The 23533-nt window shown below is 39.4% G+C and overlaps 1 protein-coding gene across 2 annotated transcripts in view; it reads left to right on the top strand.

Moving 5' to 3' along the window:
* ZNF365 (zinc finger protein 365) overlaps nucleotides 1–22772 on the top strand; it is a 28068-nt gene extending 5296 nt beyond the window's left edge. The window contains exons 3-5 of one of the 2 annotated variants that reach the window (XM_008955798.5): nucleotides 8777–8957; nucleotides 19082–19123; nucleotides 19870–22772. In XM_008955798.5, coding sequence (XP_008954046.2) covers nucleotides 8777–8957; nucleotides 19082–19123; nucleotides 19870–19899 — 253 coding nt within the window. In that variant the 3' untranslated portion in view covers nucleotides 19900–22772. The remainder of the gene's footprint in view (nucleotides 1–8776; nucleotides 8958–19081; nucleotides 19124–19869) is intronic. The other variant, XM_003830320.4, reaches the window with a different exon arrangement.
* Nucleotides 22773–23533: the final 761 nt, after the last annotated feature.

Consider the following 23533-nt stretch of genomic DNA (forward strand, 5'->3'; position numbering starts at 1 on the left):
TGTGGACAGCACCCTCAGTGTCTGCAGCGTCTGGCCTCCCCACCCCCGCACCCCTGCCCTCTGAATGGGGATGCAGAGGGAGCTGCCCACCTGTCACACTGTTAATACTGGGTTGATTTGACTGCATCTGCCTGGCTGGGTGGTGGGTGCATCTTCCATCCTAACCACCACCTCAGAGAGCTGTTCCTTCCACCAAAAAGTTGGCCTTTCAGATAAGGGAAGACCGTATTTTGCCAAGGACCATACCAGGAGTTGTGCTCCCCTGCCAAACACTTCCACATGAGCTCCCTAGGCCCATTTGTGAGAGAAAGTAGGTTGTTAACCATCTCATTCACAATTGACTTAAACTCCGGGGACCCTTTGAAACACAGATAGTAGATTTGGTTTTAAAAAAAGCAAACATCTATTATTTAAAATTCACATAAGCTTCTTTTGCTTATGGATCTTTTCCTTCAACTTTTAAAATCCTTTCTTTCAAGTTAAAATAAAAGACCCAAAGGCTGCTTCTGCCCTGAGGCCATCTATAGGCTGAATCAGCCAGACTGTAGAAGTTGTACATATACTCATAGCAGAGGAGGTTGTTTGAATTGAGAATACACTTGACTCTTGAATGACTCAGGTTTGAACTATGCAGTTCCACTTAAACGAAGAGGTTTTATTGTCTGTGCCATCAATGAGACAGCAAGACCAACCCTTCTGTTTCTCCTCCTCCTTTACAATGATCCATTTCCATTTAATGAGAAGTAAATATATTTTCCTTATGATTATCTTAATAACATTTTCTTTAGCTTACTTTAAGAATACAGATATGTAATACATGTAATATACAAAATCTGTGTTAATCATTTGTTTATGTTATCAGTAAGGCTTCTGGTTAGCAGTAGGCTATTAGGAGTTAAGTGTTTGGAGAGTCAAAAGTTATACTTGGATTTTCAACTGCATAGGAGATTGGTCCACCTAATCCCTGCATTGTTCAGGGGTCAACTATTTTGCACTTTTGTACTGGTCAGTCTCATTGTAAACCTGTAGAAGGTATCTGTAGGTTTTGGAGTGCAAACCCAAGAAAGAAGTTGCTCATTGTCTTGACAAAGTCAGTGTGATTTTAAAAGTTCTAGTGAAACAGGTATTTACTTATTGAAGAGTATTCAGAGCTGGTGGGTAGTGCTGCCTGTAATCAGGTAAATCAATCCTGGAAACCTTGCTTTAAGGTATCCCTTAACAAGAAAGGATGGACTTAGTAGCTAGTTTGCTGGCTGAGTTGGTCCTGTGGGGTCTGGAAAATTTGAGTATAATAAAAGTAATACAAAATTTACATATACACTTTTCTGCAAGATGTTTTGAAAAGTCCTGATTGAACATCTGTAATGTGCCCAGTGCTGTGTGAGGTGTGTGGGGGGGAACATAAAATGCTTGCTGTCTTTCCCTAAGGTGTTTGTGTTCTGTATAGGAAGGATAAGGGATACTCAGGAACATGCAAGGGGAGTTTTGAGAAGTGCCTCAATATAAGCCACAGTTTCAAGTTGGTAATACGTTAGAGAACAGATTTTTATGTATGGAGAGGCCACACTGAGGAAATGAGGAGGAAAGGCAGAATTTGCATTGATGGCCAGAAGAGAGTGACCTTGAAGGGGCGGCAGGGAGGGCTGCTAGAGATGGCCCCTGAGTAGACCAGGTGATTTCTGATTTGAGAACCAGAAGGTTGCCCCTGTTTCCTGCAGGATAACACACTCATTTTATACATGCAGAAAATAAGGCCTAGAGCAGGGGAATGACTTGCCCAAGGATAGAGATTTAGTAGCAAAGCTGAACCTGGAATCCAATTTCCCTGTCTCTCTGCTGAGTGTTTTTTCCATTAGTTCACTGTGTCCCAGCCAGACTCCTGAAAATGTGATTTTTTTTTTTCCCCAAAGCGTCAAGACTTATGTAATACTGAATGTGGCCCATTTTGGATGGGCTTGCTTCTTTGCTATTTTGAGAGGGCTGCCATGGTGACATCATTTATTTTTCTGATGTGATTAAAGAAAATGTCAGCTGGCATCTGAGGTGTTGGGAGGCAGGGGAAGGGTGGCATCATCAGTGTGGTCATGATATTAAGCTTCCAGAACACCCAGCCCAGGGCTTTTCACTTGACTCTCAGATGTCCTTGCTTAATCGGGGTAGGGCTTTTGCCACTGCTAGGCTTTGATCACAATGAGAGGACTCTTTGTGATTCCATCTCTAATTTCCATCCTACTCCCTTGCAGGCAGTGACATGTAGAATCTGTTTCCCTTTGTCCTTCATCATTTGCCTCGTTCCAGCCTAAAGCCATGCAGAAGACAAATGTTTATTGAGTGTTTGCTGAGCGGCAGATACTGATCTAGGTTCCGACCATGGGATGGTAAACCAAATGCGTCCAGTTCCTGCCTTCATGGACTTTATAAACCAGAAGGGAAATTTGACATTAAACAGGTCATTAGGGTGTATGACAAAAGAGACATAGAGGGGGTGGCCTGAGCTAGGTAATGCCCATTTAGGTTTTTATCCAGAGCTGACCTTGGAATGCTGGCCTTTAAAAGGCAAATCTGATTTGGTAACTTGCTTTGCACAACCAAATCCTCTTGCCATTTAATTCATTCCCATTTTTTGATCAGCTAAAGCAGTGACTAGGCAATGTAGTGTCCAGACTGATTCATAGCTAGGAAGCAGGCCAAGAAAAAATCACATTGGATATAGAGGTCAGCGGGGTGGAGAAGGGTCTGTTTGTTCCACATTGTTGGTTCGTGCATATAAATGGGGTCCTCTCTTTTCAGGATGTGTTCCTTGCAGACTTAGAAACTCATATAGAATAAATGAGGTGTCAAGCATATCCTCTCAGGGTTGGCACATGGTAAAATTCGGAAACCCAGGAAAGTTTTCAATTTCTATCTCTGCATATTCTCTTTTCTCCACTCCCCTGCCTCCTATCACATCCCCACTCTAGGCCCTTGGGACTCAGAATATAGTATTGGTCAACTTAAAACCAATGAGAATAGTTTGATTTTCTCATTAGCGTTAAGGGCCAGCAAGAGTAGAGATGGGCCATGCCTCAAGACATGCAGTTGTTGCAGATTCAGGCCTGTGGTGCCGCAAAGAGAGCGCAGGAGCCGACTCCATGCTATGGGTTTGCAGCCAAGCTCCCTGTGCTCAGAGGTGGTCAACTCCTGCTTTGGGATTTGCGTTGTGGTTGACGTTATGGTCTGTCTGAGGTGCTCTGTGATCAATAGCTAGACTATTTTTAGCTGGAGGTATTTTTACCATTTCATATTCCTCTGAAGAGGTTCATAAATCAGTCATGTAAAATGAAATTTAAATAACTTGGTAGAGCTTTGCCTTTGGGAGGAGAAGCTGATGTTAAAGTGTTTAAGAATAGAAGAGAGGCATCAGTTTTAGATCCCACCCCCTACTCCTGTAGGAGGTACCCGTAGGTTACTCATTGGTTTTATGCCCCAGTACTTGTCTGGAAAAAGGAAAAAAGAAACTTAAGGATCTCTGTGTTGGTTAATGATTTTCAAGTAGAGATATAGTTGCACATTTCATGCATTCAGCAGAAATGCATCAATCCTGTATTGTGTGCTGGGCTCAGGTTAGGTACAGGGGGTACTTGCAGACAGTGAAGGAGCACACAAGGTCCCTGAACTCACTGATTTTATGGTCAAATGGAGAAATGGCACACTGGTTCATTGTGATGTGCATGGTGATAAGGTACAAACTTCTGTGGAAAACACAGTAGGCCATGTCATGTACACCTGGGCATGTGTCTGAGAATACTCCCTGGCAAGAGAGTCTGAGGTTAGAGGAATAGTTAATTGATAATTAATTGTGGGGGCTTGGGAAGAGGAGGAGGAATGACCCTGGCAGAGAGAACAGCATATCCAAAAGTAAGTGTGGCTCAGTGCAAAAATGAAGGAAGTTAAAATAGACATAAGAAATGGTTTGTTGATAGTAGATTATAATACATGATAGGATCAACGTGTTGTCGTTCATTAAAATGCATAGTTCAATGCGTGTGCAAAATTGCAGTGAGCACCACAGTGCGTGAATGCATATTTCCATTAATCTCTGCACATGCTTCTAGGGTGTATTGGTCACATGATAGCATGTCTTTGATTTTTCTGAATTAACCTGTCTTTAACCCATCTCAGAAGAAGTAACTGAGAGGATTCCATCTGTAAAAAATGAAATAATATTATCTATTTTTCAGACCATATGGTCATCCTGTAAATTAATGAATGCATGTGTGAATGGATATAACTGAAGGTTTGGCTCTCTGGAAAGGGCTTTTTCCCTCATTGCTCCCCTTCTACTGTGTTGGTTTCTGGATACCTATCAATCTGACAGATTTCCAGATCTGGAAATCATTCTGTGTAATAATGAGCTTCAAGGTCAGTTTCTTATATTGTACTGGTATTTTTTTTTTTTAGTGTCAAATATTGCTTTAAATAAGCATGTTTTCTACTGAAGCCTAAAACCTCTGATTTAATAATATTTGGCCTTTTTTTTTTTAATTTAATAAAGAAGAAGTCGAAGATGGGGCCAGAAGTGGCTTAGAACCAGTTAAATTTCCCCAACACTGGTCTGCACCCACACCCTGATTGAGTTTCACTCAGGTTGGCCCTTATCTTCTCATCTGGCCTTCCAGCTTTCACACTGTATTCTGAGTCACAGGGTTGAGAACCAGAAATAAAACCACACAAGTCTTCTACTGTTCTGTCCGATAGCATCATATTATTCTTCTTCTTAGTCACTTTTAACTAGCTTTGTAATTATGTGTTTATTTCAGTATTTCCTTCTTTCATTGTTTGACTCTCTCACTACATGTATCCATTATATGCTAATGTAAATAACATATTTTTATGAAAAATAACTGTTTTCCCAAAAATAATTTAGTGAAAAGAGCGGTACTGTTTTAAAAGTTTATGTGTGGCTTCATAGAAGGCAGCTGGACTTTGGTAGTTCCACATTCAGTCTGTTGCAAATTCGTTGTTTTGGTTGAAACAGATGAAGAAAATCTAGTCTCCCACAGATACGTAGTAGGAAATGGAGGGGTATTTTAATAGCCTTCTCAGATAATCATGGATATTTTGCTTTGATGCTGTGCCAAATGTGACAGTTGGTAGTTTCTTAAAGAGTCATTGCAATGTGGGATCTGAAACCATATCAGTGAACATTTTGTACTTTCTTACGTTGAAATCTATTGGTCTATCTTGCACTTTGAATGGATATTTTATTGTTTGGAGTGTAATTATGAAAGAGGTTACAAATGCAATGTGTTTAACCCCTTTTCTTTTCCATTCAGAAAAACCTCAAGATTCTTTGGGGAAATAAGAGGTGGTTCTGGATATTCATCCAGACTGAACAGGATGTGAATGAAAGGTGGATCTGAGATGTACACACATGATATTCCACAATTAGTCACTTGGTTTTGATACCTTTTTCATCTAACAAAGATACCCTACACAATCTCAGTATGATGAACTTCTCCAGTCTTTCTCTTGTGTTTAACCTGTCTTTTAAAACAAAATCATAGTATACCATCAAGCTTGTTTTAACTGTTTTTTTCCACCCTAGTTGATGTAATACATCTACAAACTGAAATTAGGTTAGCAGTTTGTGCCAGGTTGGTTGAAAAATACAGAAGGTATTAACTTCTCAGCTTCAGGGCACAAGATAATTGGTTGAGAGAAGTTAGAAAAAAGATCCTTCTTTTCTGTAACATGGCATAACATTCCAGGAGCGTATTAAAATTAATATTAAAAATTAATGTCAGCATTAATATTAATTTTTAAAAGTTTCATGTAGAAACAGTGGCAAAATATGTGATTTAAAAATACAGCCACAATCATAAAAGGTGTTGCATTCAAATTTGTTCTCTTGCATTTGTGATGCTAATCCCCTGAGATTAAGCCATCAAATGTTGCTGTCTTCGCATATGCTAGACTGTATAGCATGAAAGCCCTGGAATGGTAAATGTGCACAGAGATAAAAGACAGGAATAAATATACTGGGTATTGACAGTAGTTGCTTCTGAGTAGTGGGATTTTGGGTCATTTTTAGTTTCTTCCTTGTCCTTTATAAACATTAATTACAACAAATACTTATTCAATATTGTGTGTCAAACACAAATGTGTTGAGTGCTGGACTTAGAACAGAGAACAAAAGCTGATTCTGTCCCTGCCCAGTTGAATCCTCCAAAAGGTCAATTTTTATATTTTCCTTAATATATGTGAACCATTTCCATAATAAGATATAGGAAATATTGACCGAAATGAATTTTTAAAAATGGTACTTTTTTTTTTAACTTTTGGTTGTTTGCCCTATAAGTACAGTTTGGAGACAGTTGCATCATTCAGTTATCCTGAATATCTCGCAGGAAATCTCTACAACAGGCTTGTAGAAATTTGGATTCTCAGACTCCAAATGAATTGAAAAGAAGTAGTAACCATTTTCCTGTGGTGTATTTCCAGAATACTCCATCCCAAAGGACCTAAACCATAAGCAAGAACCATGAAAGGGCTGGGGATGCATTCACATGGGCCCGCCACTCGTTTGCTGCTAGTTAAAGTTTGTGGCTCATGTAGGAAGCAGATCAAAGTGAATGACGGTAGAGCTTAAAAATTGGCTTGTGTTCATGGCCTGAATAATGAAGACCTTGAAAAGTACACATCTTCTATTGAGGGCTAATATGGAAACATCTGGAAATAAACTTGAAACTTGATGATGAAAAAAATTCTTTTCCAGAAGGACTCTTATTTCTTGTTTGTGGATATTTCTTAGCTACTGAAAGATGATGGAATTATTATGGAATTAGGGTTTATGTTTGATCCTGGATGGGAAACTAGAAAGCAGGGGCTGGTATCACTAGCATTTCTTTCAGTGAATCATTATTAGAGCCAGCCTGTTGTCTGTTTCTATACATATGTAATTCCCAAAGTTTTGTAAGGATGTGTGATTCTATAGGAAGTGTCAGAAAAGTTTCAGTATGGCCATGTGTGGTGTAATGTATTTGTGAGAGAAAAATCATGACTAATTGTAAAAGTGGCACACTGACTATTAGTACAGAAGAAAAGAGCTGGAAGTCACTACCAGCTATTTTCAAAGATCTTATGTAAAACTCTGACTTCCTGAGCCAGACTTCCCTGAAGTTCTACTCCCAAGAGAATTACAGAGCTCAGTGGAAAATAAAGATCAAGTGGAGATTGAGAAGATGCAGAGAAGCCAATGAATTTAATTAACTGTCTAGAACAACTGAATGAGGTTGGATAAACAAAAATTAGCATTCATGAATCAAAATTGAAACAGCCTGAAAGGACAGAAAGTAGAGTCTTTAGAATCTTGTGTAAGTTGAACATGGCAAAAACAGTGAGAGGCCATTCCTTGAAGACCAAGAGAGATTTTGGAGACATGTAAAGGAAATACTACCCAATGGACAGTAAAATTATGGAACTCATTAGCTCCACTGGGACTGGCAGAACGTACAAGGGTGATGACTAAAAGGATATTCATGGCTTCTTATTAAGTGAAGACAATAGGGTAGAGAGAACTCTGGCAATATACACCTATTCATAGTGGTGATTACTGGGTCCTTGGCCTGGGAAAGAGGGTGTGGAGAGAGGGGAATTGAGAGTTGAGAGCAAGGTAGGAAAGAAGGAAAACCATGTATGTGTGCTTGGGTGGGTGTGTTTGGGGATGAGTTTGATGTTCATGAGGATGGCTACCAAGATAATGGTGGTGGTCTCAGGATAATGGAGTTTCAGGTGATCTTTCCTTTTTTATATTTCTAATGGGTTATTTGAATTTTTTAAATAAAGAGCTCATTTATAAATCAGAAAAAATACTATTTTCATATTTCCATTAAAAATGAAAGCAAAATATAAGATGGTAATAAAGTTATTAGAATTTTTCTGGATTTGTAATCTACTTGTGAATTATGTAGATAAAAGAGTAGTTGAAGTATTTTGCTCAGCTTCTTAGGGGAGGGCAACCCATGCATTGCTTCTCTTATGTCAGCATTAGAATAGTTTTCCCGTGGTCTTTGGGTTGACCTCGTGGTAGCTGTATGGGCTGTTTTGTTCTAAGCTCTAAGCTAAAAAATATACTGTTGGACAAGATGACTCATTTGATGGGCTGTTTTGGTGCTCAGCTTGGCCTCTTGCTCCTATACTTTCTCTCCCTGTAGAGTTTTCTCTCTCAATCGCCAGACTTTAAAAATCCAAGTCAGAGCTTGTCTTAAAAGCAATACATCCAATGGTTTCCCATCTCATTTGTAATAAAACCAGAAGTCTCACAGTGACCTGTGAGGTCCTACCTGGCTCCCTCCTCCATGTAGACCCCCTTGCTGTACCTCAGACCCATCTGCTGTCCCTGGTTTGCTCTTCCTAAACACCTGCATGGCTTCTTCCACAGGTCTCTGTTCAAATGTCACCCCATTCAAAAGGTCGTTTCTAACTTTGCTTTTTAAAATATTATTCACTCCTTTCCTTCCTCTGTCACTGTCCCCTTGCACCCAGTTTCAATTTTCTTAGCACTTATGACCATCTGACATATATTTATTTGTTTGTTTTATAGTGACTATCTTCCTCTACTAAAATACAGTCTGTAAATGTAATCACAAAGAGGTGATTACCTCTCTTGTCATTGCCATGGAGTACTGCCTAGGGTGTTAACTGACAAATAGTAGGCACTCAAGAAATATGTGTTGAATGAGTGAATTCCTTGCCTCATATTTCCATTTTGTGTTCTGACATTTTTGCCTTGCAGAGAAGTTGTCACATTCAACCATTTCCTGGAAGCGGCAGCTGAGAAGGAGGTTCAAGGGAAAGCCCGGCTCCAGGACTTTATTGAGAATCTGTTACAGCGGGTAGAACTGGCGGAGAAGCAGCTCGAGTACTATCAGAGCCAGCAGGCCTCTGGCTTTGTCCGTGATCTCAGCGGGCACGTGGTGAGTCACCCCGGGCCAGCCACCAAGTGTAAGGTCCCTGTGGTTGGTGAGAATGGGCTGAGGACAGAGAAAAGGGAGCTGGGTGACTTGCAGGGACTCTCTAGACATCATTTGAGAGCACTGCCTGGGCCATGCCAGTATTGTGGAAATGTTACTGGGGAGTCCAGGATGCCTGGAAATAAGGTAAATGCTGCATGTGCCGTTTCCAGTCGCTCTTCACCCTCCCACTCCACATCATGCTGAGTTGGTAGAAATATATATATTTTAAATTTGTAAAATAGAAGAGTTTGAAGTAGCCAAAGAAATCATTCATTTCAATTTTGATGTTCAAGTAGCTCAGAAGTTATTATCATGTTTTGGAGCTCTTCAAGAGAATCTTACGAAATTCAGTAAAGTAAGATCAAACCACATACACATTTTTTTCCTTAATGGGGGGCAAGCACTGTTCAACAGTCTCTATAGGTTAAAATTCTTCATATAGATTTTCAAAAAGACTGAAAGATTCACAGATGATAGTTCTAGGGTAGATTCCTGCATACAGTTTTGCATATAGTTTCAGGAGTTTAAGAAACGCCTAAAGCCCAGATGAGATCCCTGGATGTGGATAAAGATCCAGGTTCTCATAGGTGGCTTGATCAGGATTCCCTTGGTCTCGTTGGAGGGCGGAGGGAGGTACAAATAACCATACTTTAGGTTGGCGGGGGACGGGGGTGGGTGGTCATATTTGCCCTGTCTACGGTTTCCTACAACAAAACCAAGGAAATATTTTGGATACCCCAAAGTGGTTTATTTATAACATTTTCATTACTTATTGAACTTTATTTATGCTTACCTCCTTCCTAGCAGATTTTAAAAGTTTTTTTTTTTTTACTGCTTCCACCCCTGCAGCAAATGGGCTCTATTATAAGGAAAAGAAAATAGGCAACATTTATGCCTATCAAAAGATTAGCAAGGTTGCTATTGGTTGATTTAAAAGTTTACTTAGAGCTTTCTGGAAGCCAGGGTGAAAAGGCAACATGATTAAATAAGAAAACTAATTGTCCAGAAGAAGGAATGAAATGAAAGACAGGTGGATAAAAGAAGGAACAGCAGAGAGGAAGGGAGGAAGGACGGAAAGAAATGAAGAAATCCTACATGGTGCTTGTTGTAATCATGTACACTTGGCCTTAGCGCAGCTCAGTGATATAAGCCCCAGAACTTTCCAGAACAAAAAGAGACTGGAAGGAAGTGTGTTACATCTGTGAGGTTTCAGGCGCTATATTCAAAGAAGTCTCATCCATGTAACATATTTATTATTTTCTGGGTGGATGTCTGTGGTCTTCTACGTGAAATGCTTCTGAGGGGGAAGTCACACCACACTTTGATCCCCCTCCGTCTCCTCCTTGGGAAACCATGAAAGTGTCCAGCCTTGACTAGCTGTGGCTGGAGGGACTATCTGAGCCTCTTTCTGCTGTCTTCTTTCATCCTGCCCTCTTAAGAGAGGGTTGGGGCATGAGGTTATGGTGCCCAGATGTGAGGTGAAAAGGCCTGAAAATGCCTGGCTTCCGGTTTATTCTTACTCTGCTTCTGACTGGGCAAGATAGTCTTCCTGGGCCTCTGTAAAATGAAGGGGTTGGATTCAGTGCTTTCCAAGTTGTTTTGGCCTCTTAACTTATGTGAGCATCACCTGACTTTGATGGCTAGGAATTCTAAAATTAAAATGTAGCATTGACACTTTCATATTTAGAATTATAAGTCATCCAGAGCTAAGAAATGTATGAAATCTTCCGATACTCAGCCAAGAGGAATCTTAAAGAGAGAAAACAATGGAAGGCAAGGAGGAAGTAAGGAAGCCCATTCATTCTCTCTTTTAAAATTGTTCTTGCTCACCTTTTTTGCTTAGTTTATTTTTTTGGCTTGAAAGTTGAACATTTTTTAAAGAGACATAGCCAGTCATTATTTCTCATCATGCCAAATAATGTAATCAAAAGTTGGGTAGCATTTTGGCTCTTCTAGTTAGATATGTACATGCAAAATTATATCCAGTTGTGTCGCTTTACAATGTGACACATTCTGAGAAATGTGTGGTTGGGCAATTTTGTCATTGTGTGAACATCATAGAGTGTATTTACACAAACCTACATGGTATAGCCCACCACATGCCTAGAGTATATGGTATATGGCCTATTACTCCCAGGCTATAAACCTGTACAGCATGTTACTGTACTGAATACTGTAGGTGATTGGAACACAATGATAAGTATTTATGTATCGAAACAGATAGAGAAGAAGAGAAGGTACAGTAAAAATATGATATTTAGAAAAGGTAAGAAATAGTATTAGCTGTATAGGGCATTTACCATGAATGGAGCTTGCAGGATTGGAATTTGCTCTGGGTGAGTCAGTGAGTGTCTGGTGAGTGAATGTGACATTACTGTACACTACTGTAGACTTTATGAACACTGTACACTTAGGCTACACTAAATTTGTTTAAAACTTTTCTCTCAATAATAAATTAACCTTAGCTTACTATAACTTTTTTACCTTATAGACTTTTAAATTATTTTTTAACCTTTTGACTCTTTTGTAATAGCAGCTTAAAACACAAACATTATATAGAAGTACAACAATATTTTCTTTTTTAAATTTTTTTAATTTTTAATTTTTGATTTCCATTGGTTTTGGGGGAACAGGTGGTGTTTGGTTACATGAATAAGTTCTTTAGTGGTGATTACTGAGATTTTGGTGCACCCATCACCCAAGCAGTGTACACTGTACCCAGTTTGTAGTCTTTTATCTCTCACACCCCTCCCATCCTTTCCTCCTCCACCCCCTCCCCCGAGTCCTCAAAGTCCATTGTATCATTCTTAAGCCTTTGCATTCTCATAGCTTAGCTCCCACTTATGAGTGAGAACATACAATGTTGGTTTTCCATTCCTGAGTTACCTCACTTAGAATAATGGTCTCCAGTTCCATCCACGTTGCTGAGAATGTCATTCTTTCTTTCCTTATTATGGCTGAGTGGTATTCCACAGTATATATAAACCACAATTTCTTTATCCACTCATTGATTAATGGGCATGGGCATTTGGGCTGGTTCAGTATTTTTTCAATTGCAAATTGTCCTGCTGTAAATGTGTATGCAATTATCTTTTTCATGTAATCACTTCTTTTCCTCTGGGTAGATACCCAGTAGTGGGATTACTGGATCAAATGGTAGTTCTACTTTTAGTTATTTAAGAAATCTCCACACTGTTTTCCATAGTGGTTGTACTAGTTTACATTCCCACCAGCAGTATGAAAGTGTTCGTTCCCTTTTCGCCACATCTCTGCCAACATCTATTTAAAAACTTTTTTATTATGGCCATTCTTGCAGGAGCAAGGTGGTATCACATTGTGGTTTTGATTTGCATTTCCCTGATCATTAGTAATGTCGAGCATTTTTTCATATGTTTGTTGGCCATTTGTATATCTTCTTTTGAGAACTGTCTATTCCTGTCCTTAGTCTACTTCTGATGGGATTGTTTTTTTCTTGCTAATTTGTTTGAGTTCCTTGTAGATTCTGGATATTAGTCCTTTATCAGATGTATAAATTACGAAGATTTTCTCCCACTCGGTGGGTTGTCTGTATACTCTGCTGATTATTTCTTTTGCTGTGCAGAAGCTTTTTAGTTTAAGTCTCATCTATTTATCTTTGTTTTTGTTGCATTTGCTTTTGGGTTCTTGGTCATGAAGTCTTTGCCTAAGCCATTGTCTAGAAGGGCTTTTCTGACGTTATCTTCTAGAATTTTTATGGTTTCAGGTCTTACATTTAAGACCTTGATCCATCTTGAGTTGATTTTAGTATAAGGTGAGAGATGAAGATCCAGTTTCATTCTTCTACACGTGGCTTGCCAATTATGCCAGCACCATTTGTTGAATAGGGTGGCCTTTCCCCACTTTATGTTTCTGTTTGCCTTGTCGAAGATCAGTTGGTTGTTAAGTATTTGGCTTTATTTCTGTGTTCTCTATTCTGTTCCATTGGTCTATGTGCCTTTTGTTTGTTTGTTTGTTTTTGAGACGGAGTCTTGCTCTGTTGCCAGGCTAGAGTGCAGTGGCGTGATCTTGGCTCACTGCAACCTCCACCTCTCGGGTTCAAGTGATTCTCCTGCCTCAGCCTCCTGAGTAGCTGGGATTACAGGCACCTGCCACCATGCCCAGCTAATTTTTTGTATTTTTAATAGAGACGGGGTTTCACCACGTTGACCAGGCTGGTCTGGAACTCCTGACCTCAGGTGATCCGCCCGTCTCGGCCTCCCAAAGTGCTGGGATTACAGGCGTGAGCCACCGCACCTGGCCCTATGTGCTTATTTTTATACCAGAGAAGTACAATAATATTTTCTTTATGTGCTTTATTCAATAAGCTTTTTTTCTGTTTTTACATTTTTTAATTTTTCTGTTAAGCTTTTTTTTTTTTGGTGGTTAAAATCTAAGACACAAATACACACAGAGCCAGGATTATCAATATTCCTGTTCACATCTTTTCCCACTGGAAGGTCTTCAGAGGCTATAGCGTGTACTGAGCTGTCATCTCCTATGGTCACAACACCTTCTTTTGGAATACTTCCTGAAGGACCTGCCTGAGGCTGTTTTACAGATAACATTTTATTTTTATAGAACAGGTACACTCTAAATTAGAAAGATTAAAAGTATAATATAGTAAATACACAAACCAGTAGCATAGTCGTTTATTGTCATTATCAAGTATTATGCTCTGTACATGATTGTATGTGCCATACTTCTATGTGACTGGCAGCACAGTAGATTTGTTTACACCAGCATCACCACAAACAATTCATTGTGCTACGACATTATAACAGCTATGGTGTCACTTGGTGATAGGAACTTTTCAGCTTTATTATAATATTATGGGAACACCCTCGTATATGCAGTCTGTCGTTGACTGAAACATTGTTTTTTAGTATATGACTGTGTATTTGTGTGTGCCACACACAAATGTACATATACATGTACATGCATGCATATACACATATAAATACATGCACAAAAATGTACACATACATATATACATACACAAATGGTGGGAAATTAATAAATATTTATGTTTGTACCTTCTGTATTCCAAATATGATATGATCTACCTTCATGGACTTGCTCTACCGAAGGAAAAATGGACTAATTCAAATAAAATAAAGTACAGTTAGAATATAGCAAGAAATTTACAGACGAGAGCTGTGTATGAGTGGGGCAATGATCAGGCTGTGGTGAGGGAACTGTTTGAGGGTTGGAGGGAGGATACGTTGCCCTAGGAAGACCAAGAATGAGGTATGTGATTTCTGAAAGGATTAGGCAGATGTGGTTTCCCCTTGTTTCCTTGTATAGTAAATTCTGCTTTGAACCATAGTCAGCCACATTATGACACAGTCTGCAGACCCTGTAGACCATTTTTCCTTATAACAGTGTGTTTCATTGTCATACAGGTTGAGTATACTTTATCCGAAATGCTTGGGACCAGAAATGTTTCAGATTTTAGATTTTTTTAGAGTTTGAAATACTTGCATTCAGCTTACTGGTTCAGCATTCCTAATCCAAAATCAGAAATCCAAAATGCTCCAGTGTGAGTATCTCCCTGGAGGGTCATGTTGGCTCTCAAAAAGTTTCACATTTTGGAGCTTTCGGATTTTGGGTGTTTGGGTTAGGGATATTCAGGCTGCAGTAGTTAGCACTATGTAAAATTATATTCATTTGTTTAATCAGTAATTGTGTCCCCCTCCTCACTGAGAGCAGTTTCCTCAGTACCAGTAAGTTCTGCACCCCAGTAAATATGTGTTAAATGAATTACTGCTAGTCCTGATTTAGCAACCTGCAGGACATAAATGCAACACTTAAAATAAGATTATCCAAGCTGTTCCATGACCTTCCATTTGAGCAGTTGTGTGAGTGATTTTGACAGATGGGATAGTAGGTCACTTTGTGTCTAATTCGGCACCATTTTTCAGAGCATAGAGATAAAATATCTGAGTAAGCATATTATATTTTTAGAAATCAGCCAGGTGAACAAGAACATAAATGCTCAAGGGAATTGAGGGAAAGATACAGATGCCAAAACATTATTTCAGCAAAGACACTAAATGGAAGGGGAAGGAAATTTTTCCATAGCACAGAAGATTCTTTAATGCTATAAGTCACCTTAGAAACAAGCAACTTACATATCAATCTAGGAATTTCACTGCTCTCTAGAGGTGGTAATGAGAAAAAGAGGGAAGAGAAGAGAGGGAGGGAACTAAGGTGGTTATAAGAAGGGAGATGAGGATCTACACTGTTTTTGTAGTGCAGCCTTAGTGGAGAGAGTGAGATCCGGGCTGGGGATGGTATTCCTAATTGTTCTAAAGGAGGGAGCTCAGGTATGCAAGAAAGAGGGAGAGAGTGGGGAGTAGAGTCAGAATCTTCGGCTTATTCTGCAGTGCACTGGGGCAAGAAGCTGTCCTCGGTGTGGCTGAGGCTTCAGAAGCGTGGGTTTCTGGGCTCTGTATATCTTCACTAAGCTGGGCCAAAGATATTATTCAAAACTTTCTTTGTTAAGAGCATCTGAGTTATTCTTTGTCTCTATAGCCACAGATACCCTGGGCAGATTTGGCACTTTGATGATATCCTGGGCGCAGATTTGGCAGTTTGATGATATCAAAGACGTGGCTTCTTATTTTATAGGTGAATGTATATTACAGGGTGAGCATCCCTATTCCAAAACTCTGACACTCTTTTTTTTTTTTTTTTTTTTTTCGAGGCACTCTTGTTGCCCAGGCTGGAGTGCAATGGCATGATCATGGCTCACTGCAACCTCTGCCTCCCTGGTTCAAGCGATTCTCCTGCCTCAGCCTCCCGAGTGGCTGGGATTACAGGCACCCACCACCACACCTGGCTAATTTTTTTTTTTTTTGTATTTTTAGTAGAGACTGGGGTTTCACCATATGGGCCAGGCTGGTCTCGAACTCCTGACTTCAGGTGATCTGCCCACGTCGGCCTCCTTAAGTGCTGGGATTGCAGGCATGAGCCACTGCACCAGGCCAAATCTGACATTCTAAATGCTCCAAAATCCAAAACATTTTGAGTGCTCCAGGGTCATGCTCAAAGGAAATGCTCGTTGGAGCATTTCGGTTTTCATATTTCTGGATTAGGGTTGCTGAACTGGTAAGTAGAATGCAAATATTCTGAAATTCTAAATCTGAAGCACTTCTGGTCCCAAGCATTTTGGATAAGAGTTAGTCAAACCTGTACTTAGGTTGGCTTTTAGTACAAGGCTATTTATATTTTTCCAACCTGGGACCTTGATCAAAGGCTCTTTTGATCCTCATCTTAACATCCTCCTTTCCCTAATCAAAAAGAAGACAAAAGTGTTGGACTAGGAGAAAATGGAAGTAGGTAGATGGGCTAAGTGGGAAAAGGTTTTCCATCTGCCTGACGCCAAAGGGGCCAGGAGGAACAGTGGCCTCTTGTGTTCATGGGGGGAGCAGAGGAAATTCTGTGGTGGCTGTGATGATAAGCCCCGGCCTCCACCCCAAACCTCATCATTTATAGGATCTTTGGAGGAATTCTAGTCCAGCCATTGATTCCACTTAATTTATTGTGTACATACTTCGTTATTATATGTATGTACATGAACACATAGTTTTTAAGAATACAGTACAGAGTGAAGGCTTGCTCAGGCTTGGAGTCTGCTAACTTGGATTTGAAGCCCAGCCCGAACACTGGTAAAGCACTGAGGCTTCAAATCAGTTACTTAACTCTGCTGCCTTAGCTTCCATATCTGTAAAATTGGAATGATGATGCTTACCTCCTAGGGCTGCTGTGAGGGTTAATTCTGCCTGTTCTGTGGTCAGTATTTGATCTGGTGTGTGACATCTAGACATGCACAATTTATAGTACCTTTATATGTGTGAGCTTCATGACCCATCTTTACTCATCTTTATCATGCATTTCCCTCTTGGTAAGACACAGTAAAGTCCTTTCATTTCTTGAGGTCCCAGCAGGGCCCATTAGTGACATTCATAGTCACTAAGGTTGGAGTTCTAAAAACATTTTTGAAGTCAGAGATCACTTTGAATATGTGATAACACTGTTAGCCTTTTTCTCAGGGACAGAAACATACACACACATGTATTTGTTCTCTCTCTCTCTCTCTCTCAATTTTGCATAAAATTCCAAAGAGCAGTATGTATACAAATGTATGCAACAAATCATTAAACTGCCACTTACATACATACAAACGGTAAAGTGAACACATTTTGTTATGCTCTAATAATTAAAAAAACAATAAGGAGGAAAGATTTAAAGGAAGAAAAACCTTGTTTATTTTTACAATTTATACATTGACTGAAGTTCACTGAGGGAGCCCAGCTGAGAAATACATATTGGTGATGGTGGGGTAGAGAAAGTTGATGCCAGTGCCTTTGGTTCCCCAGAAGCTACCAGCCTGGCATTTGCCAGAGCCATCTGTCCCACCTTCTTTGTATGTTGCATAATCTTTGGGACCTCATGTGAGAATGGTGCCTTTTTCTGTTACAATTTACTAATCTGAAGCCAAACCTAGCCTGCATGAGCAGGCTTAAAATATTGCTGAGTTCTGATTGTGTCAAAAGACAGAACACAAGAATCCTATCTTGTCTCCTCATGACATGAGCCTCCTTTTTTTTTTAAGGAACTTCCTTTGCGGCTTGCTGCAGACAGAAGAATGCAGGCAGTGATCCTGTTAGGCTGAGCTTGGGTTTTCAGATCATTTTAGTACAGCAGGGACATATATCTTGGCCACACTGGCCCAAATACCAAGGTGGCCTTTTCTCCATATTTTATTTGTCATTTCTCTTCTTCTGTTGGTCTGCCTGCTAATGTGACACCACTTATTCTAGTGAAAACTACATGAGGAAGATCAGGATCAGGAGGATGGAAATACACTGCCTATACACTGGATGGTGACATCTCTATCACAAAATGATAATTATCAATTTATTCTGCAGATGAGAATATTTCAAGCCCAGCCACAAAAGTGCATGCAGATATTTTATTGCATGAGTTATTAGGAGTGGGAAATCATCTCAATGATAGACAGCCTCAGGGACAGTTGTGGGGTTGTTCTTCATATTCTCTCATTTTAGGAATGATGTATTATAGGCAAGAAACCTTTTATGTCAGTGTTCCCCTTAGTTGATACATTGTGACTGGCCACAGCTATAGATTACCTGCAAATACAGCCTGAATCAATCAAGAAATCATGGCGGATCATTTCAAGTTTTCAAATTTTATGTATTTATTTTATTTCAATGGTTTTGGGGGGAACAGGTGGCTTTTGGTTACACGAATAAATTCTTTAGTGGTGATTTCTGAGATTTTGGTGCAGCCATCATGTGAGCAGTGTACATTATACCAATATGTTGTCTTTTATCCGTCACCCCACTCCTTGAATAACTAAAAGTAGAACTACTGTTCGATCCAGCAATCCCTCTACTGGGTATCTACCCAAAGGAAAAGAAGTAAATTATATGAGAAAGACACATGCACACACATGTTTATAGCAGCACAATTTGCAACTGCAAAAATATGGAATCAGCCTAAGTGCCCATCAACCAACGAGTGGATAAAGAAAATGTGGTATATGTGAACCATGGAATACTACTCAGCCATAAAATGGAATGAAATAATGGTCTTTGCAGCAAATTGGTTGGAGCTGGAGGCCATTATTCTAAGTGAAGTAACTCAGGAATGGAAAACCAAGTATCTTATATTCTCACTTATAAGTGGGAACTAAGCTATGAGGATGCAAAGGCATTCCAGTATTTGGAAACATATTTCTTCAAATGTTGCTCTACTGGGAGGCTCTTTTGCGTGTTTGAGATTTTTGAGATCTGCTGACATAGACTTCTCAGAAATCTCAGAACAAGTGCCCACAGAGGCTCCTGGAGTAAGCAAGCAAAGGCTGAGCATGAGATGTTCTTGTTCACTGATGCAATGGATGGTGCTGCAGGTCATGCTACCAGTAGCAGTCACTGACTCCCTTAATGGGAATGCAGTTTTTAGAAAGTATAAGAAATATTTTAAAAACCAAATCCAGTCCTCAAATGCAGTAACATTTTTTCTTATTTGTTTTCCTTCAGCTTACAGACATCTCCTCAAATAGGAAGCCCAAATGCCTGTATGTATGTATGTTTATACTTGCGCCATTTGATAATGTTTGTATTGTATGTTTTCCTGTTGCATTTTATATGAGATCATATCTATTTTATATGATATCTATATTATAAATGGCTTTGGGAGGCTTAAGTGAAAACTGACCTGCATGTGTATCTAACTTTGTGAAAAGTTGATGTGACCTTTCAATATCCTACTTGTCTATTAGTATATGCCACTATGATGGCTCTGGAGGAATATTTTTAGAGTATTATATAGTATAACTTTCTCTTATTGAGGTATAGTGTGGTCATAATAACTCTATAGTACTATTAATGTAGTTCATGTACTACATTGTTTATGTAAATTCATCCTGGCAGTCATATGCTTTACAACATCTATGCAGTGAATTTGTCTGAGTCTGCTAGTCGTCACTTAACAAGTCAAGAGACATGAGTTCTGGTCCCATCTTCTCCATAGACCAACTGTCTGTATTATTCGGGGTAGTCATTAACACTTTCTGTACCTCAGTCTTATCACTGTAAATAGGACTAGTAATATCTCCCTGGGAATTTAGTACCATGTGATCATTTCATGGCGACCACAGGAATTTTTGGAAGAAAAATACTCATATTATGATTTTCCTTTGTGGTAGCATTATCACCACTGTAGCATGTAGGAGAGATTGTGCCATGAGTAATTATTCTTTTAAGGTTTTAAAGAAATCTTTCTTTCTGCTCATCTCTTCTCCACTCCCCCCTCCAACCCTCTGTAGAAGCCGAGGGCACCCGCATTCGGTGTGTAACCACCCTGATCTCAAAGCCCATTTCCACCCAAAGGGAAGGAACCACCTGAAAAAGGCCAAGGATGACAGAGCCAGCATGCAGCCTGCCAAGGCCATTCACGAACAGGCTGAGTCCTCAAGAGACCTCTGCAGACCTCCGAAGAAAGGGGAGCTCCTGGGGTTTGGCCGCAAAGGCAACATCAGGCCCAAAATGGCTAAAAAAAAGCCAACAGCCATTGTGAACATCATCTAAAAGGGTGGGTGGTGCTGGACCAATCATCGCTGGGCTTTGGGGAACGTTGTTCCAGGGGCCAACAGTAATGTCTTTCTGGAAACATTCCATAGTAAGACACATTGGAAAAGCCAAGGGCATAACACAGGCAAGCACCTCGATTAACCAGAGCTTAGCAAATGGGAATCTTAGTGAACCAGAATTTTATTATAACCCCCTTTTAGAAGCTTGCAAATTACAGAAAGAATAAAAAAATTAAATCAATCTTAAAGCTCTAACATCTAAAGTAACTGGCCCAGTCTCCAGTAATCTTGGCATCTGGGCTTCTATGCAGTGGTCATTAATTTTCAGGACCAAGGCCACACAAAATGTCAGGCCTAGGGAGAAAATTCATCTGTGCCCACTGCTCTCCAAAGTGTGAGGCAAGGAATGGGAGTGTAAAGTTCTGTTAATAGCAGTAAAATGAAAATATTTGTGTTTGTGTATAACCTTCCCCTCAGCTAATTTGAAAGCCTCCAAAATAAGGATTCCCATTCCCCGAGTATTCTGGTTAATCAAGATTTCAATTTCTGGGTTGCTCAAGGGACTCGTTCAGTCAGACTTCAGTTCTCATTCCGACAGGGTGTCTTTCAGTTCGTTTGTTTGATTGAGGTTTTTTGGTGGCCTAGATGCATGTTTATTCAGATTTTGGTACACCTCTGCCGTCTTCTTTGGCTGAGTATTCTGCACCCACAGACCATGCTGCCAGCCTCTATCTTAATAGCTGCTTCTGTGGATATGGCTGGGGAGCGAAGTAAAATCCTCTTTTGATTAGCACCCAGCATGGGCTCGGTGGCTAGGTGGTTGGAATGACAGTGGACTGCACGCTTGGTGCATCGTGACCATCCTGGAAGCACTGCGGGTGTCGCCAAGCCCTTTCCTAAGACCTGCTTCCCGGACAGTGTCAGTGGCCCTCTCTCTCTCTGCTATGGGCATGACTTTCTCTTCGCTGGCTTAACTTTTCCACTGGGTGGTTCACTTCGCCTCCTGCTGCTTCTGTGCCCTGTTAAGGCTTCAGGTATCTTTCAACCAAGTATCTGGAGTGTTCACTCTATGTTGCATTCTAAAGTAATTTCTGAAATAAACAATGCATGTAGGAGCCAGAATCTGACACTGTCTTCCCCTCCTTCCCTCCCTAAAATGGCTTTTGTTTCCACAAAGAGCTGTTAAGAATTTCCTGCTGTATGATTTTCCTCAAGAATGAATTTCCATGTTATTTTTTCCTTAAATTTAGCAATATCATCAGGTCTCATGCAGAGTTTACAAGTGCTGACATTCTTCTGAAAACAGGAATAATTTTGTCCACAAATATATACATATATATAACACATACAAAATACATATGTTAAGTATATTAATAATTTATTTTTAAATACTCATGGAGAAAGTGTGTGTTTGTGGTGGGTGGTTTTTAAACTATATATGTTTGTTCATGTAAACTGAATTCTCTTATTTAAAAAATCAAAACTGTAACGTAATTAACATTGGCAGAATTATGATTGTTACTGCAATAAGCATCAAATTAGCAGCGCATTAAAAATAGGAAATAAAGCAGTTGCTTAAAATGCCAGTCAATTGAAAAGTGTAACTTATCATTATACAAACATTTTGAACCTACCATAATGAAAATGTTCTTGAATCTTCACTTTGACTTTCAGTTTATGGGGGGGTAGATCATTCATGTGATATATAAGCAGCTGCCAAGTGGGCAAAAACATTGCTGTGAATATCACTGTTTAGGCTAACATTGTAAAAATTGTAATGTTATAATTATTATTTATTTGGAGAATTAACTTCCCCCTCTAAAGTTATTTATTATTGATGCTTATACCATGATTGCACCTTAGCCTTTTACATACTAAAAACATGACTTGTTAGTTGTATTGCATGCTCTTTGTCCCGTAATGTGTGTGCAATGACAACTTGTTTCTGTTTTATTTAAAGTAACTGACATTTTGGATTTTCATCTAACATAGAGGGCATGGCAACTCTCTTTGACAGTGGTACCCCATGATCTTCAGAAAGTACCATAATGTCATCCTACTCTACATTTCACAAGACAAATTATTTTGAGATTTGTTTATTATATTAAAATGTTTTTTTTAAGTTCCCACTAAATTTTGACCCCATATAAAGACATGTGTCATGTATGTTGTGCCTCCTTAGAGACATAAATTTAGTGTCAAAACATGGGAGATGGCTTACTCAGAAGCATACTCCACTTAACACACCATGGCCTGAGCTAAGTACTGTGTCCTGTTTGTGTCTTATTTTTAAATATTTTCTTTGTCCACATGGGCAGTTGACCTTAGAGTTAAGGCGGTTGCTTTTTTGAAGAAATCACCAAAGTTTCTGGGAAACTATGTTCAAGGTTAAAATGGAGAGTAGATTTAATTTTATTTGTCTTGTGGGGAAGAAATCTTCCTTTGAACCGTTTTTCTTGCTTTTTCCCTTTTTCCCAAACTAGGTTACAGATTCTTATCTGCAAGGTTCAAGTTGCTTAGACATTGTTTTCCAGTATTCTGCAGGGCCAGTCAGTTGTACAGAAGTTGGAATATTCTGTTCCAGAATTAAAGAAGTTTTTAGATTATGAAATATTATGATAATAAAGCTATATTTCTGACTAATGTGTTGATATGTTTTGTCTAGTTGGAGTGTTTTTTGGGGAGCCAAGTATGTTGATCCACTAACAGGAAACAAAATGGTCCTTCATGAATAAGCTGTTCATCATACATATAATCACCAGGATCTTGTGTACCTATAGGTTTTCTTAACTTAGCTAGATCATTTTTGTTCATCATAATTCCTATATCTAAAAGTTATTTTTACATATGTTCACACTGAGACAGCTTCATTAAAAGCCCATTTGGCACTTTTCCCCATCTTCCTCCACAACCATGAGTAATTTTCCTACACTGTATTTTTAAACTTGTCATCTCTTAGCAATTCATAAACAGATTTCACAGTATATATCCCAGCCTGTATATGCTATACATCCAAGACATTGCAAAGCCCAGAGAGTGATCAGAATAGATAACAGAGAGAAGTATGTGTCTGGTGGAATTAGCCATTGTTCTTTTAAGAACCATGAAATCAGGAAAATTTAGGGGACTCCATTTGTTTAGGAGCTGTGAGAGTTATTCAGGAGGTGACCTTAGTCTGCACTTACAGTTGACCCTTGAACAGTGCAAGGGTTAGGGACATCGACTCCTGCGTAATTCAAAATACATGAGTAACTTTTGACTGCTCAAAAACTTAACTACTGATAGCCTACTGTTGACCAGAAGCCCTACTGATAACACAGTTAACACATATTTTGTATGTTAAATGTATTATCTACCGTATTCTTACAATCAAACTAGAGAAAAGGACATGTTAGTAAGA

Source organism: Pan paniscus, chromosome 8 (genome assembly GCF_029289425.2).
Source record: "Pan paniscus chromosome 8, NHGRI_mPanPan1-v2.0_pri, whole genome shotgun sequence".
NCBI classification, from domain to species: Eukaryota; Metazoa; Chordata; class Mammalia; order Primates; family Hominidae; genus Pan; species Pan paniscus.